This window comes from Carettochelys insculpta, chromosome 8, assembly GCF_033958435.1.
Source record: "Carettochelys insculpta isolate YL-2023 chromosome 8, ASM3395843v1, whole genome shotgun sequence".
NCBI classification, from domain to species: Eukaryota; Metazoa; Chordata; order Testudines; family Carettochelyidae; genus Carettochelys; species Carettochelys insculpta.
Window position 1 is genome coordinate 10212165 of NC_134144.1, and position 26447 is coordinate 10238611.

General features: G+C 43.6%; 1 protein-coding gene across 1 annotated transcript in view; it reads left to right on the top strand.

The window, feature by feature from the left end:
* Positions 1 to 19186, top strand: part of DYTN (dystrotelin) — a 41525-nt gene extending 22339 nt beyond the window's left edge. The window contains exons 12-15 of the mRNA XM_075001376.1: positions 815 to 885; positions 6076 to 6235; positions 8113 to 8608; positions 15808 to 19186. Of these exons, the coding sequence (XP_074857477.1) occupies positions 815 to 885; positions 6076 to 6235; positions 8113 to 8608; positions 15808 to 15905 (825 nt within the window). The 3' untranslated portion in view covers positions 15906 to 19186. The remainder of the gene's footprint in view (positions 1 to 814; positions 886 to 6075; positions 6236 to 8112; positions 8609 to 15807) is intronic.
* The last annotated feature ends 7261 nt before the right edge of the window (positions 19187 to 26447 follow it).

Genomic DNA, 26447 nt, shown 5'->3' on the forward strand with positions numbered 1-26447 from the left:
TTCAGCTCTTCCAGCCTCTCCCTGCTTCTTACTAACCCTGCCCTAGTGTCTCCCAAAGAAGCTGCTTGTTCTCTGTGCCCTCTGCATTTGAAGCCCCTCAAACTTCAGTCCAATGATCACCTCATCCGTTTTGCCATCACACCCATTCTCTACCTGTAAAGACCTCTCTTCAGGAGTAGTCTTTCCACAGAATATGTGAAACAGTGTCAGCCAGCATGTATCAAAAGTAGCAGCTATGAGCATCTGCAGATGTCAACTTAACAGCACTTCACCTCATAGCCAGACATGCTCATTTCAGAAAAAAAGGTAGAGAAGACTTTTGGGTTCCTGCTGTGTGTTCTTTTTCCAGCTAGTGAGGTAGCCTGGGCTATAGTCATGCTGGCTATTGATTTTAGTTTCTCCATAGGCTGAAATTTTTTTTGAGGAGCTTTATCCTTCTTTTGTGTTTTACAATGACCTCATTCAAGGTTTTCAGTTCTGCTTTAAAAAGAGACAGGCTGGAAGTCCTTTAGCCCTGTTTTGTTAGAAGGTAGCTGTAGGATCTTCCAGACACACTCTGTTAAGATGCTTAGGTGTTCCTGAGGGGGTGTTTCCAGGCACAAGTGGGAAAGTGTGAGTCATAGATAAATTTCTGGACTATCTCTTAGAAATAAGCTAATACCTCAAGCTAATGACAGTCACTTAACTCAAGACAAAAACTGAGACATGCCCTAAATAGGATATTAATGCTTACAGTAAGGTTTACACAGCAAATATGATTACAGCTGGTACATTGGTAAAATTCAAAACAGAATTTTCTCTCTTTGCTTCTTAGACAATAGCCTCTATTAAAGCAGAATTGTTAAAAGCTCATGAATCCGTCAACGTCCTTCACTGTGAGAAGAGGTAGGTAGATGTCTTGACAGCAAAGCTGCAGTCTAGAGGAGATAAATATTATAGTATTAAAAATCAGACAACTTGGATAATTCATTGCTGTAGGTTGAACCTCTCTAGTCTGGCACTCTCTGGTCTGGCAACATCTGTGGTCCATCATTATTTTAGTTAGCTGGATGTCCATTTATGTGTCTGGCCAAGTTTTCCATGGTCCCCTAAAGATTGTTTACAGCCACAGTCCTGGCTCTTAGTGTTCTGTGCTGTTATTTAGCTGTAATTTACCCCTAGATGGCTTCTAAGAGGCCAGTAAGCAGGGCAAGTGTTGGTAATGCTGCAAGACAATATAGGCCTCCCATAATCTGGCAAATTCTCTCATTCGGCAGTGATCAAGTCCCGAGAGTACCAGATGAGAGAACTTCAACCTGTATGTTTTTCCTCCCAGTCCCAACCCTTCATTTTCAACCCCAAACCAGAACAAATCAAGAGAAAGATTTTTATCCTTGTGGTACATGTTTGTGTATCAGATTTTTTTACAGCTACAGATTGAACCTCTCTAATCCAGAACTCTCTTAGCCAGCAAACTCCATAATCTGGCATGATTTTAGTTAGCCAGATGACGATTTATCATGGGTGTGGCCAAGTTTCCTGTGGTCCCACAACGTCTGTTTCCAGCCACCAGTCCTGGCTCTCAGTGTTCTGTGCTGTTATGTAGCTGTACTTTACTCTAAATGTCTTCTGAGGCCGGTAAGCAGTGCAAGTGTTGGTAATGTGCTTGAAAATATTGACTTCCCGTCGTCGGGCAAATTCTCTCATCTGGCAACTGACATGTCCTGAGGGTCCTGGATGAGAGAGGTTCAACCTGTATCAAATTCTTGGAGACATCTCATGACAATTGTTCAATGTGACAGCTTGCAAATGCTAAGAGATTCTTAATTCTGGCAAGGAGACATCAATTTTGTAAGCCAATTTTCTGCTGGTGTCAATTGGCACAGTAATTATGATTTAAATAGAATGATGCCAGTTTAAACTGTGAAGAGTTAACCTAACTTACATGTTGTTCAGTAATATATGCTTAACGTATACTATTCAATGCAGTAAATGTTACTTGTGGTCTCATTTTCTTTTCTTGTTCTCAAGAACTGTGCCAGAGAACCTCGCTAATGTGAGGTTAATTATTAATTTTCCATTATATTTTGTGACAATAATGGACTTGTTTTTATTGGCTCCTCATGAACACAAGCAAGATATTCCAGCTCCTATCATCTCTGCAAAAAAAAAACCCTACATAAATAGCAATTTTCCAAGTCCTTCTTTACATTTCTGTAAGCAAATAAAAGGACAATCTACAAAAAAAAGCAAAAATCTTTTGCCAGAACATGAGTTGGAAATAACTTCAGGAATGTAGATTTGAATCTGAACCCCATGTTGTTCAGCAAAAAAGTTTGAATATGTTCATGATAAGCGAACTTTCTAGTGTCTACCAAAAGAAATTTCCTTAGAAATCCAATTTACAATGAAACAGGGATTTTTTCTCTGACAGGTCCTGCTCCTGGTGTGGCATCAGTATTGTGGGAGACTCATGACCATACGGAACTCAAGATGAAGTGCTTATTAGCCAGTCTTAGGTTCATTAAAATACTAGTTAGAAAATGAACTGTGCTGTATAAAAATAGAATGGATGAGATTTTTAAAAGCCCGACTCTTAAATAGGAGGTGGCTAAAAAGCTGGATCTTTTTTGTCATAAGGTATATTCGGCAGCAATAATCTCACCCCTGAGCTCCTTACCTTCTTCCAATGGTGGCTCAACCTGCAGAATGTCTGCACCAGAGTCCCCTTTCCTTTACAACAACCAAGACTTGTCCTTATTACAGATGCACCAATGATAGGCTGGGGGTGGGGGAGCTAATTTATGCAATTTCAGTATGAAAGGTCTTTGGTCACCAGGAGAGATTCCAATGCATAGCAAGGTCAAGAAGCTACAGGCAAGATGTTCATCTGCAACATGTACTGCATCCACCTCCAGGGCAAATATATTTCAGTTCTACCAGACACCACCATAGTAATGTTCTATATAGAGAAACAGGGTGGTACTCACTCCTTTCCCCTATGTCATGAAGCCCTCAAGCTGGGGGACTTCTACATCCCTCACAAAATACACCTAGAAGCCCCGTATTTGCTTGGTGCACAGAATGAGTTGGCCCACCAGCTCAGCTGGTCCTTTCACTGCCAGAAGTGTTCGCTTCACCCTGACATTGACCCTACATTTTCCAGAGGTGGGGGATGCCCTAGATAGACCTCTTCACAATGTGTCAGAACAAGAAGTGCCAGATCTTCTGTTCCTTCCTGAGTCATAGCCCAGGAGGGGAACACACATAGCATGGTCCTACTGAAAATACACCAGGACAAGGCAGTGGTAATTCTTATATCCCCAGGGTGGTCCAGGCAGCACTGATTCACCACACTACTATCTCTCTCGGTGGACACATTGCTCCTTCTGGAGCTGTTCACTCAGGACCATTGTCAGCTCCAGCACTTAAACCTGGAGTCACTTCATCTCACAGCTTGGTTGAGCCTATTGGAGCTAGCATGGCCAAAAGAGGTCAGAGAAATCCTCCTAGGCAGAGCTCCTCCACTTGAACTATGTATCTTACCACATAGAAGAGATCTTCCATCTGGTCTCTCCAAAGAAGTAGTCAGCTGATGGGAGCCCCATTCCTATTATTTTGGACTACCTTTTTAATTTAGAATCAGAGGAAGTAGCAGTGGCTTCACTAAGGATGCACTTGGCAGCTATCTCAGCCTTTCACACAGGTTCGGCGAGCCCTTCTTTGTTTGCTGATCCCACAGTAGTCTGTTTCTTGAAAGGCCTAAACAGACATTTCCTCTGAGAGTCAGTCAATTCCCCAGTGGGACCTCAACCTCACCCTGCCAATTAATGGGACTGCCCTTTGAGCCTCTAGTGACCTGCTCTCTTCTCTCTTTCTCTTGGAAGTTGGAGTTTCTAATGGCTGTCAAATCGGCCAGAAGAGTATCTGAACTTAAGGTTGACAGTGCGAGCAGAATCGCGGGCAATAAACCCCCCGCTGACCCCGCACCAGCAGTCCGTCCGGATCCCCACGGGGCCTTAGACGAGGGCAAAGGAGAGACAATGGAAGCCCGCCGACTAGCAAAAGGCCGCTCCGCTCCTCAGCAGGCCAACCCCACCCACCTCCGGCAGGGGGCCTAACGCCCAGTGTTGTGCAGGAGGAGAGAGGCTGGGGAGAAGCTAATCCCCGGTAGGTTGGGAGCTGGCTCGTTTGTTAGAGGCAAGGGTGAGACAAGGAGAGGAAGGTTGAATAAAATGGTGATTATATTTATTAACAAAAAACAGTAACTTACAAACAAACAACACAGTTTGCAAACTAAACTTATGGAACTATATACTAACTTATTTACCTCTAATTATATTTTAAACACTTACACTAAACACCAACAAGGGTTCCATGGAGGGAGTCTATATGGGACTTTCCTTGTAAAACACAAGGATAAAAAGACTTAGTGAGCTTTTTCTTTTTCTCCGAGCTACAGGGGAATAAATTAGTGTTTTATCCCTATATACTCTGGGTGACTAGTGTCACCCTATTGGATACCCTGAGGACCAGCCTATCAAGGTTCCCTCCCAACTGTTTTTTCCAGTGGGGCTTGGAGAGAAGGGGAGAAAAGAGAGAAAAAAGAGGGTTAGAGAGAGAGTATAACAATGAACAATTAACTAACAAAGTTTCTAACTAGGGGCTTATTAACCAATTGTGCAGCTCCGATTAAATGGTTTTAGCCCCGAGTTATAGCTTTCAGTTGGTTTTGAGCTACAGTTTGGTAAGTATTCCTACACAGCCCGAATCAAGCTTCGAAGTTAGTATTTCAGGGCGTGGAGGGGGTTTACGTGTTCGGTTAGTCTTGTCCAGTGGTCCAGTCCAGTGTGATGGTCACGTCCGGTGAAGAAGGATCTAGGCGTTGGCAGCGAGAGCGTTGGTGCTGCGAGGGTGGCAGACTTTAAGCTTCAATTGGAGTGGACGCAGTACCCCACCCTAGGGGTGAGGCCAGTTCGACCCACTCCAAATCCGCTTTAGATCCGCTTGTTGGCGGCGAGATTGGGGGTGCCGCAGTGATTTTGGCAGGCTCTGGGTACTAAGGAGTGAGAGCGCAGTACCCCACCCTAAGGGTGAGGCCAGTTCGCCCCTCACCCAATTTACCTCAGAGCGAACTGCCTTAGCTCTTTTAGTGTGTGTGTGTTTCAGCTCGTGCCTCAGCAGGGCGGACCCTGCTGGGCGGATGTGGAATTGCTTTAGGAGATCTTCAGGGAGGCAGGAGCTCTTCAAAAAGTCAGGAGCTCTTCGAAAAGTCTTCTCTCAGTGCCAGCTCTGCACCAAGCGCCGGTATCGACTGTCCCAAGCGCTGTGGGGCGCTGCCTTATATTCCCTGATCTCATGCATTATTTATGAGTTTATTTACATATGGGCGTTCTGAAGGGCCTGTTTTCAAACAGGTCCTTCTCCAGAAGCTGCCTCACCTTTGTCCAATGAGGAGCCTGGATTTCAAATCCATGATTTTGAAATGTCTGTGAGTTCAGGTTACCGGTAAAACCAACTGACACAGAGTGACCGTTACAGGGGGCTGCTAACTGGCAGCCTATGTACCTTTTAGAGTTTACCTGCCCCTGTAATGATATTAAAGGCCCAAGGCTTGTTTCCCCTGGCCCACGGGGACGATTATGCCCAAGGGATGAAAAATCCCTGACAAAGGTCTTGACTTCAGAACCACCTCATGCAATGTCTTATAAGGATAAGGTTCAACTTTGACCACACCCAGCCTTTTTGCCTAAGGTGGTATCATCTCTCCATACCAACCAGGACATTTTTCTACTGATTTTTTTACACAAAGCCACATGGGTCTGACAAAGAGTGCTCATTCCTCTCTTTAGATGTCAGGCATGGCTTCACTTTCTATCTGGAGTGCCCAGAAAATCTATGTCATGAGCTTCCTAGAATGCCCCTGTACATCCTGGAGTACTGGTTCCATGTATCAGGGATATTCCCTAGGTGGGAAGGTTCTTATACCTGTGCTGTGACTCCAACATTTGTTCTTTTTCATCTTCTGCATTAGGGAATGTCCATCAAGGATCATTTAATCCAGCAACTCCTCTGTCCTTCTCTGTTGCCTTGCAGGTATCTAAGAAAGCAGTTAAACAAATGGAAAGACAAGATGCTGCTTCTCCACAACTCCCAGGATGCCAAAAACTGCCAACTAGATGCAAAGCTCCAAGTTCTAATAGCAACCCATGAAAGCATGCGGGTTGAGCTGCAGCAGATGAGACAGGAAATAAAGGTATAGAGAACAGTGTACCGAGAATCTTATTGATTTGGGTACTGGCATGCTCTGCCCATTGTTTTTGATGCACACCAACATTGTCACTTTGTGCTCCCCTGTTATTTCTTCTCTTACATAGATACAGATACAAGATGCTCAGGACACTGATTCTTTGTTCTGTATTAGTGGGTCAAGACCTCAATGGAGTAGGGGGCTGAACAGTGGAGCTCTTCTGCCTACCACATTACATATAAACATGAATAAATAATAATGAGTGAGATGTCTTAGAGAAATTCCAATCATAAAATCTTCTCACCAACAGAGGTATATGATGGGGATCAATAAACATGAAGACAAAGGCTCTTAAGCAAAGTAAGCTGTCATGGAATAAAAGGAATCTTAGGGATTGGTAACTGGTTAAAAGATAGAAAACAAAGGGTCAAAATAAATGATCAGTTTTCAGAATGGAAAGTGCTAAGAAGGGGTGTCCTCCAGAGGTCTGTACTGGGACCACCCCACTCAACAAATTCGTAAATGATCTGAAAAAGGGGTAAACAGTGGTGTGTCAAAATTTGCACTTGGTACAAAACTACCCAAGGTAAAGTCCCAGTCAGACTGCGAAAAGCTGGCAAAATATCTCACAAAATGGAGTAACTGGGCAATAAAATGGCAGATTAAATTTAATATTGATCAATGCAAAGTAATGCATGTTGGAAAACAAAATTTCAACTATACATATAAAAAGATGGCGTGTACATTGGCTTTTTTCACTCAAGAAAGGTATGTTGGAGTCATATAAATCCATGGTATGCCCACAATCTTGAAAACTGAGGGCAACCACATATGCACAATCTCAAAGATGCATTGGAATTGGAAGGGGTTCAGAAAAGGACAACAGAATTATTGGGCTATGGAATGGCTGTAAGAAAAGTCAAGATTAATAAGACTTTTCAGCTTGGAACAGAGACGACTAAGAGGGGATAGGAGTCTATAAAATCATGACTGTTGTATAGAAAGTGGATAAAAGTGCTATATTTTCCTTCTCATAACACGAGAACTAGGAGTCACCCAATAAAATTAATACACAGTGGATTTAAAACAAATGAAAAAAATATTTCTTCACAAAGTCCTCAGTCAATCTGTAGAACTCTTTGCCAGAGGATGTTGTGAAGGCCAAGATTATAATAGTCTTCAAAAAAGAACTAGATAAATTCATGGAGGTTAGGTTGATCAGTGGCTATTAGCCAGGATGGGCAGAGATGGTGTCCCTAGCCTCTGTTTGCTCAAATCTGGGAATGAGCAACTGGGGATGGAAGACTTGATAATTATATGTTCTGTTTACTCCTTCTAGGGCACCTGGCCTTGGCCAGTGTCAGAAGACAGAATACTGGGCTAGATAGACCTTTGTTTTGACCCAATATGGCCATTCTTATATAAAATCAAGCAGGGATTAGCTAGAAGCAAAAGGCAGAAAAAGGATGTTTCTTTACAGACACCAATGCTTTTATGGGCCTGATTCACTGAGGTCAATAGAATAAGTCCTGTTGATTTGTTATTATATTGCAGTGGTGCCTGAAGTTCCCAACCCTGACCAGGGCTCCATTCTGCCCACTACTGTACAAATGTATGAAGTCCCTGTCCTAAAAAGCTACAATCTAATTAGCTAAAACCGACAAAGGATGCATTACTATCCTCCTTTTACAGGTGTGGAAACTAAGACATGGAGATTCACTGATTTGCTGAAGGTTACCCAGTCTGTGGTAGAGATGAGAGGGAACTGAAACCAGATCTCTTACATGTCATTTCAATTCTTTAACCACGAGACCATCCTGCCTCTTTAACAGTCTTCCATTAGCTTTGTAATCTAAGGGTGTCCTGTGGTGTGTTCATTTTAGGAAATGTTAAAACCACCAAACCATCCTTCATTTGTATTGTGTCAAAATACAATGCCAAAAAGTGAGGACCCGTGGGAGGAAAGGAAACTTCACAGTGGATCGCCTTCAACTCTAGCAATGCCTATGCCCACTAGCTACACTGAGTCGAAATCCCTGGATCCGTCCTCTGCAGGAAAAAGGCACTTACTAGAGACACAGATGGATCCAGTTGCAATAGACCCAATATCAGGTACCACTTGGGGGTCGATATTCCTGCAGAATGCCAACTCCCTAATGAGAGAGCATGAAAAATCAAAAGAGAAGGGAATTCCTCCGACAGATCAGGAGGGGATGTCAGAACTTGAAAGGACCAGGAACCTTCCCCAGGGGACTGTGACCATCACGTGTAGTCCCACCGCAGCAGAAGTGCCATTTCATAAGGAGGAGAAAGAAGAGGAGGAATTTCAGCAGCTACTGCTGAAGCTGAAGGATGCTTTGTCTGTCCAACTGCAACCAGGTAAGAGTTTTAAATTTGGAGATATTGGGCCTGATTCTCTTCTGACCCACATCCAATTTACTCCGGCATAGTTCTGTAGACTTAATTGATGCTACATCTATGTATGAGTGTGTGAGTGGAGGATCAGACCTGATGGGACAAACTCTGTTCTGGTGTAAATAGGTGCAGCATCACTGACTTAGTAAAGTGTCACCCATTCATACCAGAGAATTTAATCCATTTAGTCTAGCATGAGGTATCTTTATATTTGCACTTTGAGTTGATCAGATGTTGCATTTAATTGCATCCTAAGCAACTCTTGGAATTGCCCAACATATGAAGGTTGCAGCAGGCATGACACTCATTAAGTATTACGCATGCCTGTACTCAGCAAACATTGTTCAGTGGGTGTAATTATATTTCACCTTTGGAAATGCTTCAGGGGTTTGGCAGGTTTTGTTCCCAACATGTGCGTACTCATTCTCTTGCTTTCTCCAAGAATTTGAGATCTCATTAGAATTTCTTTCGCTGGTTCAAAAATTACTCTTAAAATGATGTCCACAAAGTTCACATCCATTCATATCCCCTCTTTGCACAAGACATGTACATGATGTCACCTGCTGTTTTTCACCAATTTGTGTTACATAAGTTTCTTTTATTTCTAAACACGCAGGAACTAAACCTTGTTGCATCCCTTAATGTTAGCAGAAAGCTTTTACATGCACTGGAGACCATCTGTCTCTGGGGCTACGTCTACACGTGCACCCAACTTCGAAATAGCTTATTTCGATGTTGCGACATCGAAATAGGCTATTTCGATGAATAACGTCTACACGTCCTCCAGGGCTGGCAACGTCGATGTTCAACTTCGACGTTGCTCAGCCCAACATCGAAATAGGCGCAGCGAGGGAACGTCTACACGCCAAAGTAGCACACATCGAAATAAGGGAGCCAGGCACAGCTGCAGACAGGGTCACGGGGCGGACTCAACAGCAAGTCGCTCCCTTAAAGGGCCCCTCCCAGACACACTTTCATTAAACAGTGCAAGATACACAGAGCCAACAACTAGTTGCAGACCCTGTATATGCAGCACGGACCCCCAGCTGCAGCAGCAGCAGCCAGAAGCCCTGGGCTAAGGGCTGCTGCCCACGGTGACCACAGAGCCCCGCAAGGGCTGGAGAGAGAGTATCTCTCAACCCCCCAGCTGATGGCCGCCATGGAGGACCCCGCTATTTCGATGTTGCGGGACGCGGATCGTCTACACGTCCCTACTTCGATGTTGAACGTCGAAGTAGGGCGCTATTCCCATCCCCTCATGGGGTTAGCGACTTCGACGTCTCGCTGCCTAACGTCAATTTCAACTTCGAAATAGCGCCCAACACATGTAGACGTGACGGGCGCTATTTCGAAGTTACTGCCGCTACTTCGAAGTAGCGTGCACGTGTAGACGCAGCTTGGATGTTTGCATGAGATGTGTTTCCTGGCACTAAAAATTACTGAAGAGGGCGTGACTTAGGATTCTGAGGAACCTGTAGTAGTAGTTCTCTCACAGACAGAAAGTGGATAGATTCATGGGTCACCTGCATTGCAATAGATGGGTTTTCAAGGACAGAAGGGGGTGAGAAAGGATAAAATAATGCTGTAAAAATGAGCTAGGAAGATTTAAAAATAATGTAAAACTGCTTAAAATCTGAAATAAAAATGTTCTATTAATTCTTAACATGCAAGGCCAAGGCACTCTCAATGTCCATTATATTTGGCCCTCTAAATATACAAAAAAAAACCTGTGAAAGTAACATTACTAAATAATATCACAAAAGTAGGAAGTGCCAGAAGTGAGGTTGCTTTTGTAACTGTAACTCAGCCCTTTTATGCTTTTGCATTGTGGAGCATTTCTGCATGATCATATGCTATTTTTTCCCACAGAACTCCTTTCTCTCAACCCCAGCTTCCAGTTTCCTTGACTAACCACTTCTAGCCTCCATTCTCCATCCTGAGTTCTAGTTCTATTTCTCTGCCTAACCCACCCCAGTTTCCATCCCCCACCCCAGCTTTGAGTTACTGTTTCTTTTTCCCCTTCCTCCACTTCCTGTCTTAGACTCCATGTCCCGATTTACTCTTCCCTCATCCATAGTGCAGTTTTTGTTACCTCTGTATCCAGATGAGACGGCTTTCTCCTCCATGCTAGCTGACGGTCATTGTGAGCACTGGAGAGTCAAACTCCCTGCTCTCAATTTCTTGTGCCAGCTCCACCCTGGAGTACACCAGCCATTACAGGAAAAGTTTGACTTTGCTCTGGTAGCCTTACGAAGGAGGAACACACTCAGAATTCTTAAGAAGGGATAGCACATGTGCGGTCTGGTCCTATATAGAAGCTGTGAGCAGATGGAACGTGCTCACTGAGGGTGGATTCTTTGGAGATTTTAGCTTCTAAGCTCTAACACATCTAAGAACATAACATAAGAACATAAGAATGGCCATACTGGGTCAGACCAAAGGTCCATCAAGCCCAGCATCCCATCTGCCGACGGTGGCCAATGCCAGGCGCCCCAGAGAAGGAGAACAGAAGACAAGTGATTTATCTCCTGCCATCCATCTCCTGCCCTTGTTATGAAGGCTAGGGCACCATACTTTATCCCTGGCTAATAGCCATTTATGGACCTGACCTGCAAAAGTTTATCAAGCTCTTTTTTAAACCCTAATAGAGTCCTGGCCTTCACAGCCGCCTCGGGCAAGGAGTTCCACAGGTTGACTGTGCGCTGTGTGAAGAAAAATTTCCTTTTATTAGTTTTGAACCCACTACCCATCAATTTCATTTGGTGTCCCCTAGTTCTTGTATTATGGGAAAAGGTAAATAATTTTTCTATATTCACTTTCTCCACACCATTCATGATTTTATATACCTCTATCATATCGCCCCTCAATCGCCTCTTTTCCAAACTGAAAAGTCCCAGTCTCTCTAGCCTCTCCCCATATGGGACCCTTTCCAAGCCCCTAATCATCTTAGTCGCCCTTTTCTGAACCTTTTCTAATGCCAATATATCTTTTTTGAGGTGAGGAGACCACATCTGCACGCAGTACTCGAGATGTGGGCGTACCATAGTTTTATATAGGGGAAGTATGATATCTTTTGTCTTATTATCGATCCCTTTTTTAATAATTCCTAACATCCTATTTGCCTTACTAACTGCCGCTGCACACTGCGTGGATGTCTTCAGAGAACTATCCACTATAACTCCAAGATCCCTTTCCTGATCTGTCGTAGCTAAATTTGACCCCATCATGTAGTACGTGTAATTTGGGTTATTTTTTCCAACATGCATTACCTTACACTTACCCACATTAAATTTCATTTGCCATTTTGCTGCCCAATCACTCAGTTTGCTGAGATCTTTTTGTAGTTCTTCACAATCCCTTTTGGTTTTGACTGTCCTGAACAACTTGGTGTCATCTGCAAACTTTGCCACCTCACTGCTTACCTCATTTTCCAGATCATTGATGAACAAGTTGAACAGGATCGGTCCCAGGACTGAGCCCTGGGGAACACCACTAGTTACCCCCCTCCATTGTGAAAATTTACCATTTATTCCCACCCTTTGTTTTCTGTCTTTTAACCAATTCCCGATCCATGAAAGGACCTTTCCTCCTATCCCATGACCACCTAATTTACATAAAAGCCTTTGGTGTGGGACCGTGTCAAAGGCTTTCTGGAAATCTAGGTATATTATGTCCACTGGGTGCCCCTTGTCCGCATGTTTATTAACCCCTTCAAAGAATTCTAATAGATTAGACAGACACGACTTCCCTCTGCAGAAACCATGCTGACTTTTGCCCAACAATTCGTGCTCTTCTATGTGCCTTGCAATTTTACTCTTTACTAGTGTTTCTACTAATTTGCCTGGTACTGATGTTAAACTTATCGGTCTATAATTGCCAGGATCTCCTCTAGAGCCTTTTTTAAATATTGGTGTTATATTGGCCGTCTTCCAGTCATTTGGTACCAAAGTGGATTTAAAGGATAGGTTACAAACCACTGTTAATAACTCCGCAATTTCACATTTGAGTTCTTTCAGAACCCTTGGGTGAATGCCATCTGGTCCTGGGGACTTGTTACTATTCAGCTTATCAATTAATTCCAAAACCTCCTCTAATGTCACTTCAATCTGAGTGAGTTCCTCAGATTTGTCGCCTAAAAAGGCTGGCTCAGATTTAGGAACCTCTGTAACATCTTCAGCCGTGAAGACTGAAGCAAAGAAATCATTTAATCGCTCCGCAATGGCACTGTCTTCCTTGATCGCTCCTTTTATATCTTTATCATCCAAGGGCCCCACTGCTTTTTTAGCAGGCTTCCTGCTTCTAATGTATTTAAAAAACATTTTACTATTGTTTTTTGAATTTTTGGCTAGCTGTTCCTCAAACTCTTTTTTGGCTTTTCTTACTACATTATGACAGTTAATTTGGGAGTGTTTATGTTCCTTTCTATTTTCCTCACTAGGATTTGACTTCCACTTTTTAAAAGCTGCCCTTTTCTCTCTCACTGCCTTTTTAACATGGCTGTTTAGCCATGGTGGTTCTTTGTTAGGTCTCTTACTGTGTTTTTTTATTTGGGGTATACATTTAAGTTGGGCCTCTAGTATGGTGTCTTTAAACAGTTTCCATGCAGCTTCCAGGGATTTTAGTTTAATTACTCTACCTTTTAGTTTCTGTTTAACTAGCTTCCTCATTTTAGTGTAATTCCCCTTTTTGAAATTAAATGCCAGAGTGTTTGACCGCTGCGGTGTTCTTCCCAACACAGGAATATTAAAAGTTATTATATTGTGGTCACTATTTCCAAGCGGTCCAGTAACAGTTACCTCTTGGACCAGATCCTGCGTTCCAGTCAAGACTAGATCGAGAATCGACTCTCCCCTTGTGGGTTCCTGTACTAGCTGCTCCAAGAAGCAGTCATTTAAGGCATCAAGAAATTTAATCTCTGAATCCCGTCCTGAGGTGACATGCACCCAATCAATATGGGGATAATTGAAATCTCCTATTATTACTGTGTTTTTTATTTTGATAGCCTCTCTAATCTCCCTCATCATTTCAGCATCACTATCACTGTCCTGGTTAGGTGGTCGGTAATATATTCCTAATGCCATATTCATATTAGAGGAATGAATTGTTATCCATAATGATTCTATGGAACATTTTGATTCCTTTAGGATTTTTACTTCATTTGATTCTATATTATCCTTCACATATAGTACCACTCCGCCACCCGCACGGCCTGTTCTGTCTTTCCGATATAATTTATATCCCGGTATGATAGTGTCCCACTGATTGTCCTCATTCCACCATGTTTCTGAGATGCCTATTATGTCAACTTCCTCCTTTGATATGAGGTACTCCAGTTCACCCATCTTATTAGACAGACTCCTAGCATTAGTGTAAAAGCATGTTAGAAAACTACCACTATTTATATGTCCGCCTTTCACAGACGCGTTGGATTTTTTTATGCACGATTGTTTCACATCTGATCTTGCCCATATATTATTTCCCACGTTCCCTATCTGACTAACTTCTAGGGAATCCCTGTCTATGGAGCCTCGTGTAAGAGAAGTCTCCGTCCGATCCAGGTGCTCCCCCGCACCAATCGGCTTGAACATGTGCAAACCAGTTCTTCGAAGCCTTATGGATTGGTCAGGTTTGGGTAGATTTTCTCAAGGATGAAAAGGGGTAAATCCCTGTCACAAAAGCCACTCCATACCTGATCACATACCTGATCACTCCACATCTGATCTTGCCCATATATTATTTCCCACGTTCCCTATCTGACTAACTTCTAGGGAATCCCTGTCTATGGAGCCTCGTGTAAGAGAAGTCTCCGTCCGATCCAGGTGCTCCCCCGCACCAATCTCTACTGAACATGTGCAAACCAGTTCTTCGAAGCCTTATGGATTGGTCAGGTTTGGGTAGATTTTCTCAAGGATGAAAAGGGGTAAATCCCTGTCACAAAAGCCACTCCATACCAGCCCATTTCCCAGATCTCAATAGGACAAAGGCTACTTCTTGACAAATTTCTACTCCCTACTTCAAAACATGGGAACATCACAGTATTTCAGAGAAAAGGTCACCAGAATTTTTAAACATGGTCAAAATGTCTTTCCCCCACTCCCCCTTGTTCTGAGAAATGGGTAGGCCATTTTGGCTGTAGTTTTTCAGAAAAGGTCAGCCTGAGACAGACACAGCACAGAAAATTTCAACTCAAACAGTTAAAGTTTAGCAACACTATAAAATAACTGAAAATAGGGTCTTCTAATAGGAACACATAGGAAATTTTAATAGTCCTTGCTATCAACCATGCTGTTACATACAAGGTGCCTATGAATAGACCCAGAGAGTAGTCCCTAACTATCAATAACCCATATAAGTGATAAGCAAAGGCCAACTCAAGTTGATCAGGAAGTATAATCTGACAATTCTCTATATCAGTGTTTCCCAAAGTGTGGTAGGCATACCACTGGTGGTAGACGAAAGGATTTCAAGCGGTACATGGTAGAAAGTGAATTACTAAAAATCAGGAGATAAGCACTGGGATGGCACTGGGAGAGGGGATACACCAAAAAGTCTGAAGTCCCAAAAGGGTATGCAAATGTTTTAAGTTTGGGAAACGCTGCTCTAAACATTTATAAACATTTTATGTATGGCAAAGCCAAACATTGAACCTAGATTGCCTGATTTCCACTGCAGTGCTGTCACTACAACACTAGCCTCTCTCTCTCAGTTTACAATCATGCTAGAATTTCTACAGATTTGCAGTCATACCAGATTAGAATTTAATTCTCAATGCCGGAGTCATCTGAAATGGCAAAAAAATATAGTCCTGTATGGGACACTGTCAGTCAATAGGAAAGAAACTTGCATTAGTGGTCTCACCTGTCTCCAATTTCTATGATTGTATAATTGTCTGACACTCACCCCACCCCTTGCCTGCCTGCCAATCACCTATCTTAATCAAATAGCCTCTTGTAATTAAATAGCCTCCTGTAATCAAAGATCTTTTATTACATTATGGCTTTTTTCGGTTCTCAGGATGCCTTACCTTCAGTAGTGAGGCTATAATAAGAAAAGCTAATGGATAAAGCTTTTGTTTCTGCAGTGCTACTTTGAATAGGCATTTTATAGGCATCCAAAGATTTTACTGCATTCAGGTGCTCTGAAAGAATCTCTTTTCTTTTCAGCTCATCAGTGTACTATGAAGGAGGAGTTGTTCTCCACAGCTGAGCATGTTTGCAGGTCCTTCTCCAACCTCATCAACCACGTGACTTTGCCATCTTGAAAGTATTGGGATGCCCATATTAGTCTTACTACTTCATTACACTGTTGCCCAGATAACTACAGTCATGTATCATCTCTAAATTTGCTCAGATATTGAACTGTCATAATTTAACATAATGGAGTTCTGGCTCTGTGGTCTTTATCAGAGTCTTCTCTGATGTTAGAGAAGGAATTGTCCCTCATATTCATGCCTTGTATTCCTACACTATTCCTAACCTGAGGAAAATATAGGGCCAGATCTTGGCTAAGGCACAACAGTATGGTTCTGCTGTCTTCAGTGAGGCTGTGCTACCATACACAGAACTGGCCGAACCATCATCTGTCTTCTCATTTCTATAGTACCTGATACTTGCTTGTGTTTTGGAAAATGGGATTTTTTTTCTCCACATGCACACATGGGAAATAGTTTTAGCTAAGCAATCTCATTGCTAAGTTGTTGACATTGTATCATAGTTGAGAAGACCAAATAGAAGGAGAGAATGCTTAGCTGTCTTCTTCAAATTGTCCATTGCCTGCAACACCTGACTGTCAGGTGTCTGCATTTTACTAAATCAACTAAAGTGGTCAGAAGGAAGATCTATGAACAGTTAGAGGAATTTTATTACTTTAGAAGCCCCTTCCCTAGCAATGTATAAAAACCTGGAACTGCTGAAGAGCTTAGTGGTAAGTACTTACAGACTCAGAAACTGTGCTTTTGTTTCTAGCACAGTGTAGTCAGAGTCATCTGCAAGCAAGTTAGGAGAATATTTCTGACACATTCAGAATGTTGAAAATATATAAGTTTGGTGTTTGCATATGGAACTTTTATATGATACAGGGAGATATTGGAATGCTTGGAAGGCTGGTTAGGTTGTTGCTATCTGACCACCAGATCCTGCTGCCATTGAAGCTAAAGGCAAAGCTCTTATGGATTTCAGCAGTGTAATCTTTCAGTTTTCAGTGCTTTGGAGAACAATCCAGGATTCAGAGGCGGGGAAGACAGTGAACAAAAGAAGAATATATCACTACTGATTCATCCATGAGATGTGCCACATTCTAGTTTCTCTCCTTCTGGTACACAGAAGACAGAGGTGGGAGGACAGGACTGAGCACACACCTATAGTGCAAGTGGCTTTTCTTCTATTCTTTTCTTTTACACCTTGTCCTTTGTCCTGATTCTCCATTGTTATGTCTGTTTTACACAAAAATAATTCCCTTGATTTCAAAGGAGCTATATTTACATAGAATTAGGGTAACAGAAGAGAGTCATGCCCATGACAGTATTGTTCTGCAATAGCAATGCTGAAGATTGGTGAGTAGGGAAAGCATTCGTGGCTGGACTAGTAATTGGGGTGTTACCAACAGACCTGATATTTTGATGGAAAACTGTGACCAAACGTACTCATATAGTCATCCTCTACATGCTGTTAGGATCTTTGCATGAAATATGCCTTAGGAGGTTTCATTTGCAAACAGCAACTTGTTGGTTAATAATACAATGAAATGACTGTTCTATAAGTGAAGGTACAAATTCTCTGTATATGAGGTTATTCCCTGTTACAAGCACACAGCTGCATCTAAGGAGAAGTTGTTAAACAGGCACGTCCTAAAAGTAATGTATGTTTACGCCTCAATGATGTATAAGTAGTAAAGAGGGTCCCCGATATAGCACGATGAAGAGTTGATTCAAAATACAGCAAGTTGTATTTCATCAAAGACAAGAGAAGAAAAGAACCTCCTTCAATACCAGACTCCATGTTGCCTTCTGTGCTGCTCAAATAAACTTTACTTTGAAGGGTAACTCTCAGACAAGCCCATCAGAGGAAGGGGCAGAAAACCCCAATTCACCCTCTCCTGAGAAGACTGAAGCACCAGGACCTGTGGGCCACTGAGAGAGATCCTGACCAAGGAAAGCATCAGCCTCCTGTGACAGGGCACTACGTATGCTTTATGAAAATATGCTTCTGATATTAATATGTCATAGCTTAAATATGTTTGAGGCATGATTGCTCATGTAACATACAATTGGAAAGGTTTTAATTAACTGAATATGATTATCCCATTTGTTTGCATGTATCATTTTTGTACATTCCATTAGGAACATTGATCTGTGTATTTGTAATTTCATATTTTCTGCATTGGGTTGTACCCACTCCTGACACTTCAGTTACAATGAAGGAGGCCGCAGTGCTGAGGGCCCATAAGCAGGAGACAAAGAGCAGTTAAAGAATGTACCATTCCTCAGAACGTCTGGATCATGAAGAATGGCTACAGAGACATGTGATCCTATCACCTGGTACTGGAACGCATCTTGGTTTCTGTAACTTTCCATGAGAAGCTGGCAGGGGGTCAAACTTGAGACTAAGGACTCCTGCCTTATGCAAAACCTATTTAAGGGTGCTGGAGAGAGGTAATTCAGATTGTCAGTTCTCCTTGGCTATCCCACCCAAGATGACTGCTGGAAACAACTAAGACTGGACTCGGGGGCTGGAATTGGGCCCAGGCTGGAATGACATCTGTTCTAAGAAAAATAGTATTAGCACTACATTTAGGGTAAGGTCTGACATATAACTATTTTCTTTAGTGTATTAAGCTTAGCTTGTGCTTGTTTACTTTGTTCGGTTACTTGCTTCATTCTGTGTACTACCTCTTATCACCACCTAAATCCTATATTTTAATACTCAGCAAAATCACTTGTATTTAGCAATAAACCCAGTGTAAGGAATTACTACCTGGGAGGTCAAGTAACTGTGGATCTTTCTCTTTACATTGAGAAAGAGTGAATTTCTTGAGCTTACACTATATAGATCTCTATACAGCATACGACAAATTTACCTAAGCTTCAGATCCCAGAGGGGCTGAGTACTTGAGTGCTGGGGGAAAATAATAAAAGCAGTAAAATGTGAGACCATGTCTTCAGTTTTGGAGTGTCCTGGTCTCTCAGCTGTGGCAGGCTGGAGAGCTAAGCTCAACAAGACAGAGTTAAAGGGTGACCAGACCAGACCACCAGGGAAAACAGGCTCAGGGGTTTTTCAGCACATCAGATGACAGTCCTAAGGGGGTACCAATCCATCATACCTCACTTTTTCTGGAAGACTGTGTAAGACAGGCTATCTTGAACAAAGCATTGCACCAAAACTTACTAGAATAAGTTTAAACTGCTAGATGCATGTTTTTCCTTGTATTTACAGATAACCATTTCTGATTTTTCTCCCATATTCTTGCATTCACTATTGTCTTAATAGTTAATACATTTGTTTTGTTTTTAAATCTATACTAAGCCCATGCTGTATTTAAACTGAACTGTTTGGTAACAATGAAGTAACAAACTGTTGAATATTGACTGTTTACAGGAGCAATGAATCTTACTATCTGAAATTTCCAGGAAGGGGCTGGCCAGCACAGAACACCCATTTGGGGATAATCCAGGACTGGGAGTACATACTATTTTCTAGACAGTGGTCTGTAAGCCGTCCCCATCCAAACTCAGCCTGTGCGTAAGCCACACCTAGTCCAAATCATTTCCTAGGGTAACGGAACTCCATGTAGAAGTTCACATGGCCTAATAAAAAATTCTTCAGCCTTTCTTGGGCTATTTCTCAGCCTATTCTATGGGCTCAGGGGTCTTTGTGTGAGAGTTTTTCAGCCCCTTCTTTAGGACTGGTAGGGAAACCCATACCAACCAGTGCTCCAGGTTTCTGACTAAGACCCTTTGTTAAGCAGCTAGGTCTGCTCCTTTAGACCCACTATTGTTTCCTTCAACCATATCCTGGCCCCAAGCCTCTTGGGCTGCTTCCTGTGGTTAATTCAGCTTTCATCTTGTTCCCGGGCCTCTCACAGCATGTATATGCTGCAGAAGGGAGTGATCCTCCCAGCCTGCATGAACAATCTTGTGCCAGCAGGGTTCTCACTGGCCTGTTACAGATAACTGTGTGGACATTGTGGCATCATTGCAAATGTGGGGCTAACCAATTAGGTTCAGACTAGAGTGGGCTTGAGCAGCTAGCTTGAGCCTCTGCTGTTGCCACAATATCCACACAGCTATTTTCAGCATACTAGTGTGAGGCTGACAGGCTCGCTTCCAGCTACAGAGTAGACATACCATGAGCCTTCTTCCTAGGTCTGCCCAGCACCTTGGTCCTCCTCTTGAGACCACTAGCCCACAAAACTGCCTTTCTGGGCCTTTTCCCCAGGCTCACCCTTGATGGGCAGCCCCACATTAGTCACCATGATTCCCTTCATCATATCACTCATAGGGCTCCTTTCTCTGGCTGAGATCAGCTTCTGTGCTTGCTCTCTCTCACGCTTTGTAGTTTTCCCTGGTCCTTTCACAGCAGGGGTCACTGGGTATCAGTAAATCACTGTATGAGGCCCAGCTGATGCATAACTACTAGCCTTACAGGCAAGGCTGAGCCCAACTCTCTTAAAGCACTAACCAACCTGTGACAGGCCCCAATTTAAAGTCAGTGAATCTACAGAAAGCCTTAACACCATATTTTTTTTCAGTGTCATCAGATTGCACTTTCATGCCAAGCAATTGAACTCAAGTCAAAACGAAAGAAGATAGTCAATGACATGGAATTAGGCTCTGAGGGCTTCAGACAGGAAAAATATGCCTGAGGTAACAGTTTGTTTCATTACTCACACATTTACATTTAATTGACTCACTCTTTTATTTCAGCAAAATTAAGGCCATGAATTGTTTCCCTTAAAGCAGCTAGTTCCAATCCTCTTCATAGAACCATGACCTTACATTATAAACTGAACCATTCTTCCAACCCCACACCTACTCCTTTCCCTGCCCATTTCCTCAAAGGTCAGATGGCTCCTATGCATTCTTAATGACAGAAAAGAGCTGATGCAGAGCTGGTAGGTGGATTGGTCTAAGGATGAATGTTGTTTGGGCCAGCAATTGTATCCTTCTCCCCCATAATCTTTGTCTAACACTAGTCTTCATAGATGGTAAATTCTTTGGCTCAGGGGCTGTTTCTTTATATGTGTTTGTATGACAGCATCCTGCTGCCACCTGGTACTGCAGTATAGTGCAAGAACAGTCCTGGCAACACTCCCTAGGCAAGGACTAGGGTTGCACTAGTACACCATAGCAATAGCCTGAGATGGTTAAAACTGGTGAAAGCAGTGAATTACTTGTGTTCTCTCCCTGTGTTCATGCTCCTGTTGGGGTTGTTTCCCAAAGGTATTTCAGGCACTTAAATGAAAACTTGACTTTAAGTGCATGTACAGTCCCACTGAAGTCAATGAGTGAAATCCTGGCCAATAGGAGTTTTGTCATTGACTGTAATAGGGACAGAATTCCCCCCAAGGGAATATGTGCATGCCTTAAATCAACTACTTGCTTATTTGTGTTTTTGGACTGGGACAGAGTAACCAGTACTTTTCAGGACTGAGTCTGTCAGTGAATGAGTTTTCTGGCAGAAGCATTTGGCAGCATGGAAAATATCGCAGAATAGTCAAAGAAAGTCATTTTAAACTTGTAAGTTGTACATATCTGTCCTGGAAACCTGATTATAAGGCTATGGGAACTCCATGATGCTGCTACTCATGTATCCAAAAACCTTGGGATACCATACTGGCCTACCTCAGCTGCTCCTCTGCTACTGATCTCCATAGCACTGTGGCTATGCTGCTATTTATATGCCTGCTAGCTTGCAGAGAACTAGTATGTATACACAGGCAAGTCAATCACACTTCTAGTGTGTAGCATAGATGTAGTTTAATAGTTACGTTCCTTCAGCCAGGTAATAGAAACATGCCCTGTCCCCTAGGCATCCCTAACAGCTGCCACAACTTTGAATACTCAATTCTGGCAATTAATTGCACATGTAATCAATTTCCTTAGATTAATCATTCAGTGCTAATAGTTTTGACTAATTCTTGAAACTGAAGTATGTTAATTAGAGGAAACTGATTTACCTACAGAAAATCTGCAACCAGAAAAAGCAGCAAAATTTGTCAGATATCCAAATTATGTCACACAGAGGTAATGGAAAATTTGTCATCAAAATATTTTTCTGTAATGACCTTTTCCCCTTTAAAGGTAACAGAAAGTGGTCAGTGAGGAGTCCTGGGGTACCTTATAAACTAACAAATGTATTTGGCCATAAGCTTTCGTGGGTAAAAATCACTTTGTCAGATTAACATGGCTATTCTGCTGAGACTTGTATGTGGGTCAGTATTCACTTGGTTTAAAATTTCCAAATTTTTTCCAGTGAAAATAAACAAATGTTTAGAGAGCGGGAGAAAAGAGTTGGTAACCCCAGCCCTAGCCCTATGTTTTAGGTTCTTTTGATTTTTACATTTTTGCTGAAAAACTTGCAATTCGCCATGAAAATTTTTAAAAAGAGATTTCTTCAAGTGATGTCACCGTGAGTGCTCCATTGTAGGTGCTGGGCTCGTCCTGATGCCGCAGATTGGAGACTCTTCCAGCTGTATCTAGCCAGTTTGTGCATGTGCTGCCACTGCATCTCTCTGTTCACACTCTTTTGAGCCCATGCACAGAACAGCTCAAGCCAGTTCCTCTCAAGCAACCTGGGCTGCAGACAGAGCTATCTGTTTCTCCACGTTTTGAAGTTGTGAGACAAAAACCTTCCTTCCATTATATTTATAGTTGTTGGTACCTTTCTATATTATTTTTACTTCATTCCTTAAAAAAAAAAAGACAAGAAACTGTTAACATTTGAAGTTGGTCTTCTCCCGTTACCTGTAGTTAACGTGTACATACATTTTCTCTGTTCAATTTTTATACTTAGAAGTTACAACATTTTCACTTATACAGCTACCAAAATCAGGCCGCATTAGACTGCCTGACCCTGCCTAGCTCACAAGGATTTAAGAAATGTGAGGGGTGCCATGAAGCCATGTCTGTCTCAGATCGTCATTCCGAGTGCATAAGCTGTCTATAAGAGGGTCACATCCCTCAAAAATGCCAGCATTGCTCCAAACTAATGGCCAGAGCACAGTGCGATTTTGAGATCTGCCTTAAGATGATCTTGTTCAACAGTGCCCTTCAGCCTTCTCCTGATGAGACTGTGAAAGGGCCAGAGCAGCCTGGACATAAGCCCAGGGCTTCTTCTTCAATGGCTGTTCCATCTAAGAAAACCCAGGCTTCACTGACTAGGTTGTTGCCTGCCCTATCTTAGAGCACACCTGACGTCATAGGGAAACCTGGCACCTCCGGCACCACCTCTCTGAGTTCTGCGGTGGCCAGGAGTGATAAGGCAGCAAAGCCTGTGCCAGCAGCGCCAAAATCTTCAGGCCTGAAGCCCCTGGAACCAAGAGTTCAGACAGCTCTTTCCAAGCACCCAGATCATAGTGTGTTGGCATCAGCAGTGTCTTTGGCACCAGCCACTGTTGTGGCACCAACTCGGTCCCTGACCATGATACAATCATTGGCCCTGCCAACAGCCACGGCACCATCAGTGCCAACCTCACTGCACCAATCGATGGCTCTGTCAGCACGCAGACCGTGAGCACTGTCCCCCTTTCCTAACCCCAATGCATGAGGACGGGGCACACCACAGATACAGGTTGTCCTCTCCTTCGCCATCTTCCACAATGTCAATGTTCTCTTCCCATCATAAAGACTTATCCTGGGACTGGCATGAACAGTCGTATGACTTGCCGTGTTCTCACCACTCTAGCGGCTCTTGCTATTGAGACCGTCATTATTATTACTCCTCCTTCAGATACTCCCCTAGAAGTGAATCACCTGGCAGGTCTTAAGCGCGGGCCCCTTCTCCTGTGGGTTACACCTCTCCCCATTTGTTACCAGCTCCAATCCTGTCTCCACCACCGCACTCCCCATCACCTCAGCAGCTGGAAATGGAAGTTGCATTGGCATCAGACACAGAGGAACAGGGGCCTGCTGCATCTCATATGGACTGGACCTCTTCATCACCTGATGAGGCCATTACCCCAGGGGATGTTTCCCCTCTGGATGACTTGAAGCATTTTAATGATCTTTTCAAATGAGTAGCAATCAGCCAGGACATTCCACTGGCTGAAGTGCATGAGAAGCATCATAGGCTCCTAAAGAACTTACAACCAACTCATTCGTGCAGAGTAGCCATCCCCATGGAAGAAGTCATCATGGAGACAGCTGATGACATATGGCAGACCCCTGCCTCAGTTCCTCCTACCAACAAGAGGCTCAGTAAGAAATACTTTGTCCCTCCTGAGCAGATGGAGTTCTTGTTCAAGCACTTACAGCCCAATTCACTAGTGGCCAATGGGGCATTGCAGATGTCTGGCATGTGGCAGTTCTAGGGGATGACATTGGACAAAGAAGCTAAAGGCTTAGATATTTTGGCAGGAAGCTTTACTCGTTGGTGACCTTGCTTCTCCGTCTAGCGAACTATGCGGCCCTACTCTCCAATCCAACTAAACTAAGTTGATGCCCCTTTTGGACCATCTTCCTGAATCTAAGAGACCGATTCTGAAGTCAGTAATTAAGGAGGGCTATACCACAGTCAGGACAGCAGTTCAGCTGGCCCTGGATATAGCAGATATGGTGGCTAGGGCCACAGCCACTGCAGTGATTATACGGTGGGCCTCATATTTACAAGCTTCCGCCATACCCAAAGAGATACAGATGAAAGCTGAAGACCTACCCTTTAACAAAAAGAAAGTGCTTGCCAAGAATACAGATGCAGTCCTTCACTCTAGCAAGAGCTCGCGAACCATACTACATACTCTGGGAATGTATACCCCTCCCTAAAGGGGGCAGCTCTACCCCATACCAGAGACGTCATGATGCTGGATTCTATAGGCCACAGTGCCAACAGTCTGCCAGGCCTTACAATCAGACCCACTCTCAACAGCAACAGACATACCATAGAAACCAAGACACATGTAACCAGTCCTCACAGTCCAACAGGCAGCAAGTTTGACTGGTTGGTCAAGAGTGGCAACATTGCCGATATCACCTGCCATCTTCCCACTCTGGTCCACCCCCAACGAAGGCCCCTCTTCCATCAGTGGGACTCTGTCACCACTAACAGGTGGATTCTGGAGATAATCAAATCCAGATATGCAATTCCATTCACCTCCATCCCACCTTCCACACTACCCACTCCATCCCTCTTCAGGGACCCCTCTCATGAGACATTGCTATGCGAGGAGGTGAACCATTACTTCCTCACGCAGAAGAAGAGTGGAGGTTGGAGACCAATTCTGGACCTTCGTCTGCTGAACCACTACCTGCAGAAGCAGGATTTCAAGATGGTGACCTTGATTTTGATAATTCCAATCCTAGATCTCAACGGCTGGTCTGCCACTCTCGACCTTCAAGATGCCTACTTTCACATTCATCCAGCTCACAGGCCATTTCTTCAATTTACTGTAGGAAAGAGTCATTTTCAGTACAGGGTCCTCCCATTTAGACTTTCTACAGCTCCCAGAGTGTTCACCAAGACTCTGGCAGTGGTCGCTGCTCACCTGCACCAACAAGGGATCATGATATTCCCCTACCTAGATGACCGTCTCCTCAAGGAGCCCTCCCCTTCAGAGACGGCACAGATGACACATACCACAAGGGCTGTGTTCCACTCTCTGGGTCTTCTTGTCAACAAGGAGAAGTCTACCCTTCAGCCCAGACGAGAACTGGAATTTACTGGGGCTTGCCTTGATGCAACTATGGCACAGGCCCTACCAACCCCTCCCCAGGTATCATGCTATCCAGGACCTTATAGAGGTCCTCTGCGCAGCCCTACAGTCCAAGTGGTCACATTCCTCAAACTCATGGGCCATATGGCTGCCACATTTGTTGTGCAACATACCAGGCTCTGCCTGTGATCCCTGCAATGATTTACAACACAGGACACTGCAATCTCCACCACGTGGTGGTGCCTCCACCCACGGTCCTCTCCTCTCTCCATAGGTGGCAGAGCAAGAAGAATCTATTATCCAGGTTTCCATTCCATCCCAGGCAACCCTCCTGGCTCATCACAATGGATGATTCCCTACTGGGCTGGGAAGGCCCACATGGACATCTATTTAGGGATGCTGGTCCTCTCAGGAGTGCCTCCTACACAACAACCAGTTGAAACTCAGAGCAGTCCACAGGAAATGTCAACATTTCCAGCAGCACATCTGGGGTTCCACAGTCAAAATACTAACAGGCAATGTAGCGACAATGTATTATGTCAGCTGCCAGGGAGGAGCTTGCTCAAGCTCCCTCTGTGTGGAGTTGATCCAGCTTTGGAACTGGTGCATTCAGAACAATACCACAATTTTGGCTTCCTACTTACCTGGGCTGAACAATGTAGCTGCAGATTTGTTGAGCAGATGCTTCGCACTGGATCGTGAATGGGAACTCCATGATGGAGTGGTTTGTTCCTTGTTCCACTGTTGGGGCACTCCCCTCGTCGATCTATTCGCCAGCTGTCACAACAAGAAGTGCCTTCAGTATTGCTCCAGAGCAGGAGTGGGGTGCGGATTACTGGGTGAAGCATTCTTACTAACGTGGAAGGACCCTCTGTTCTATGCCTTTCCACATCCCACAATGCTAATCCCCAGGGTACTTCTCAAGGTGAGGGCAGACGGC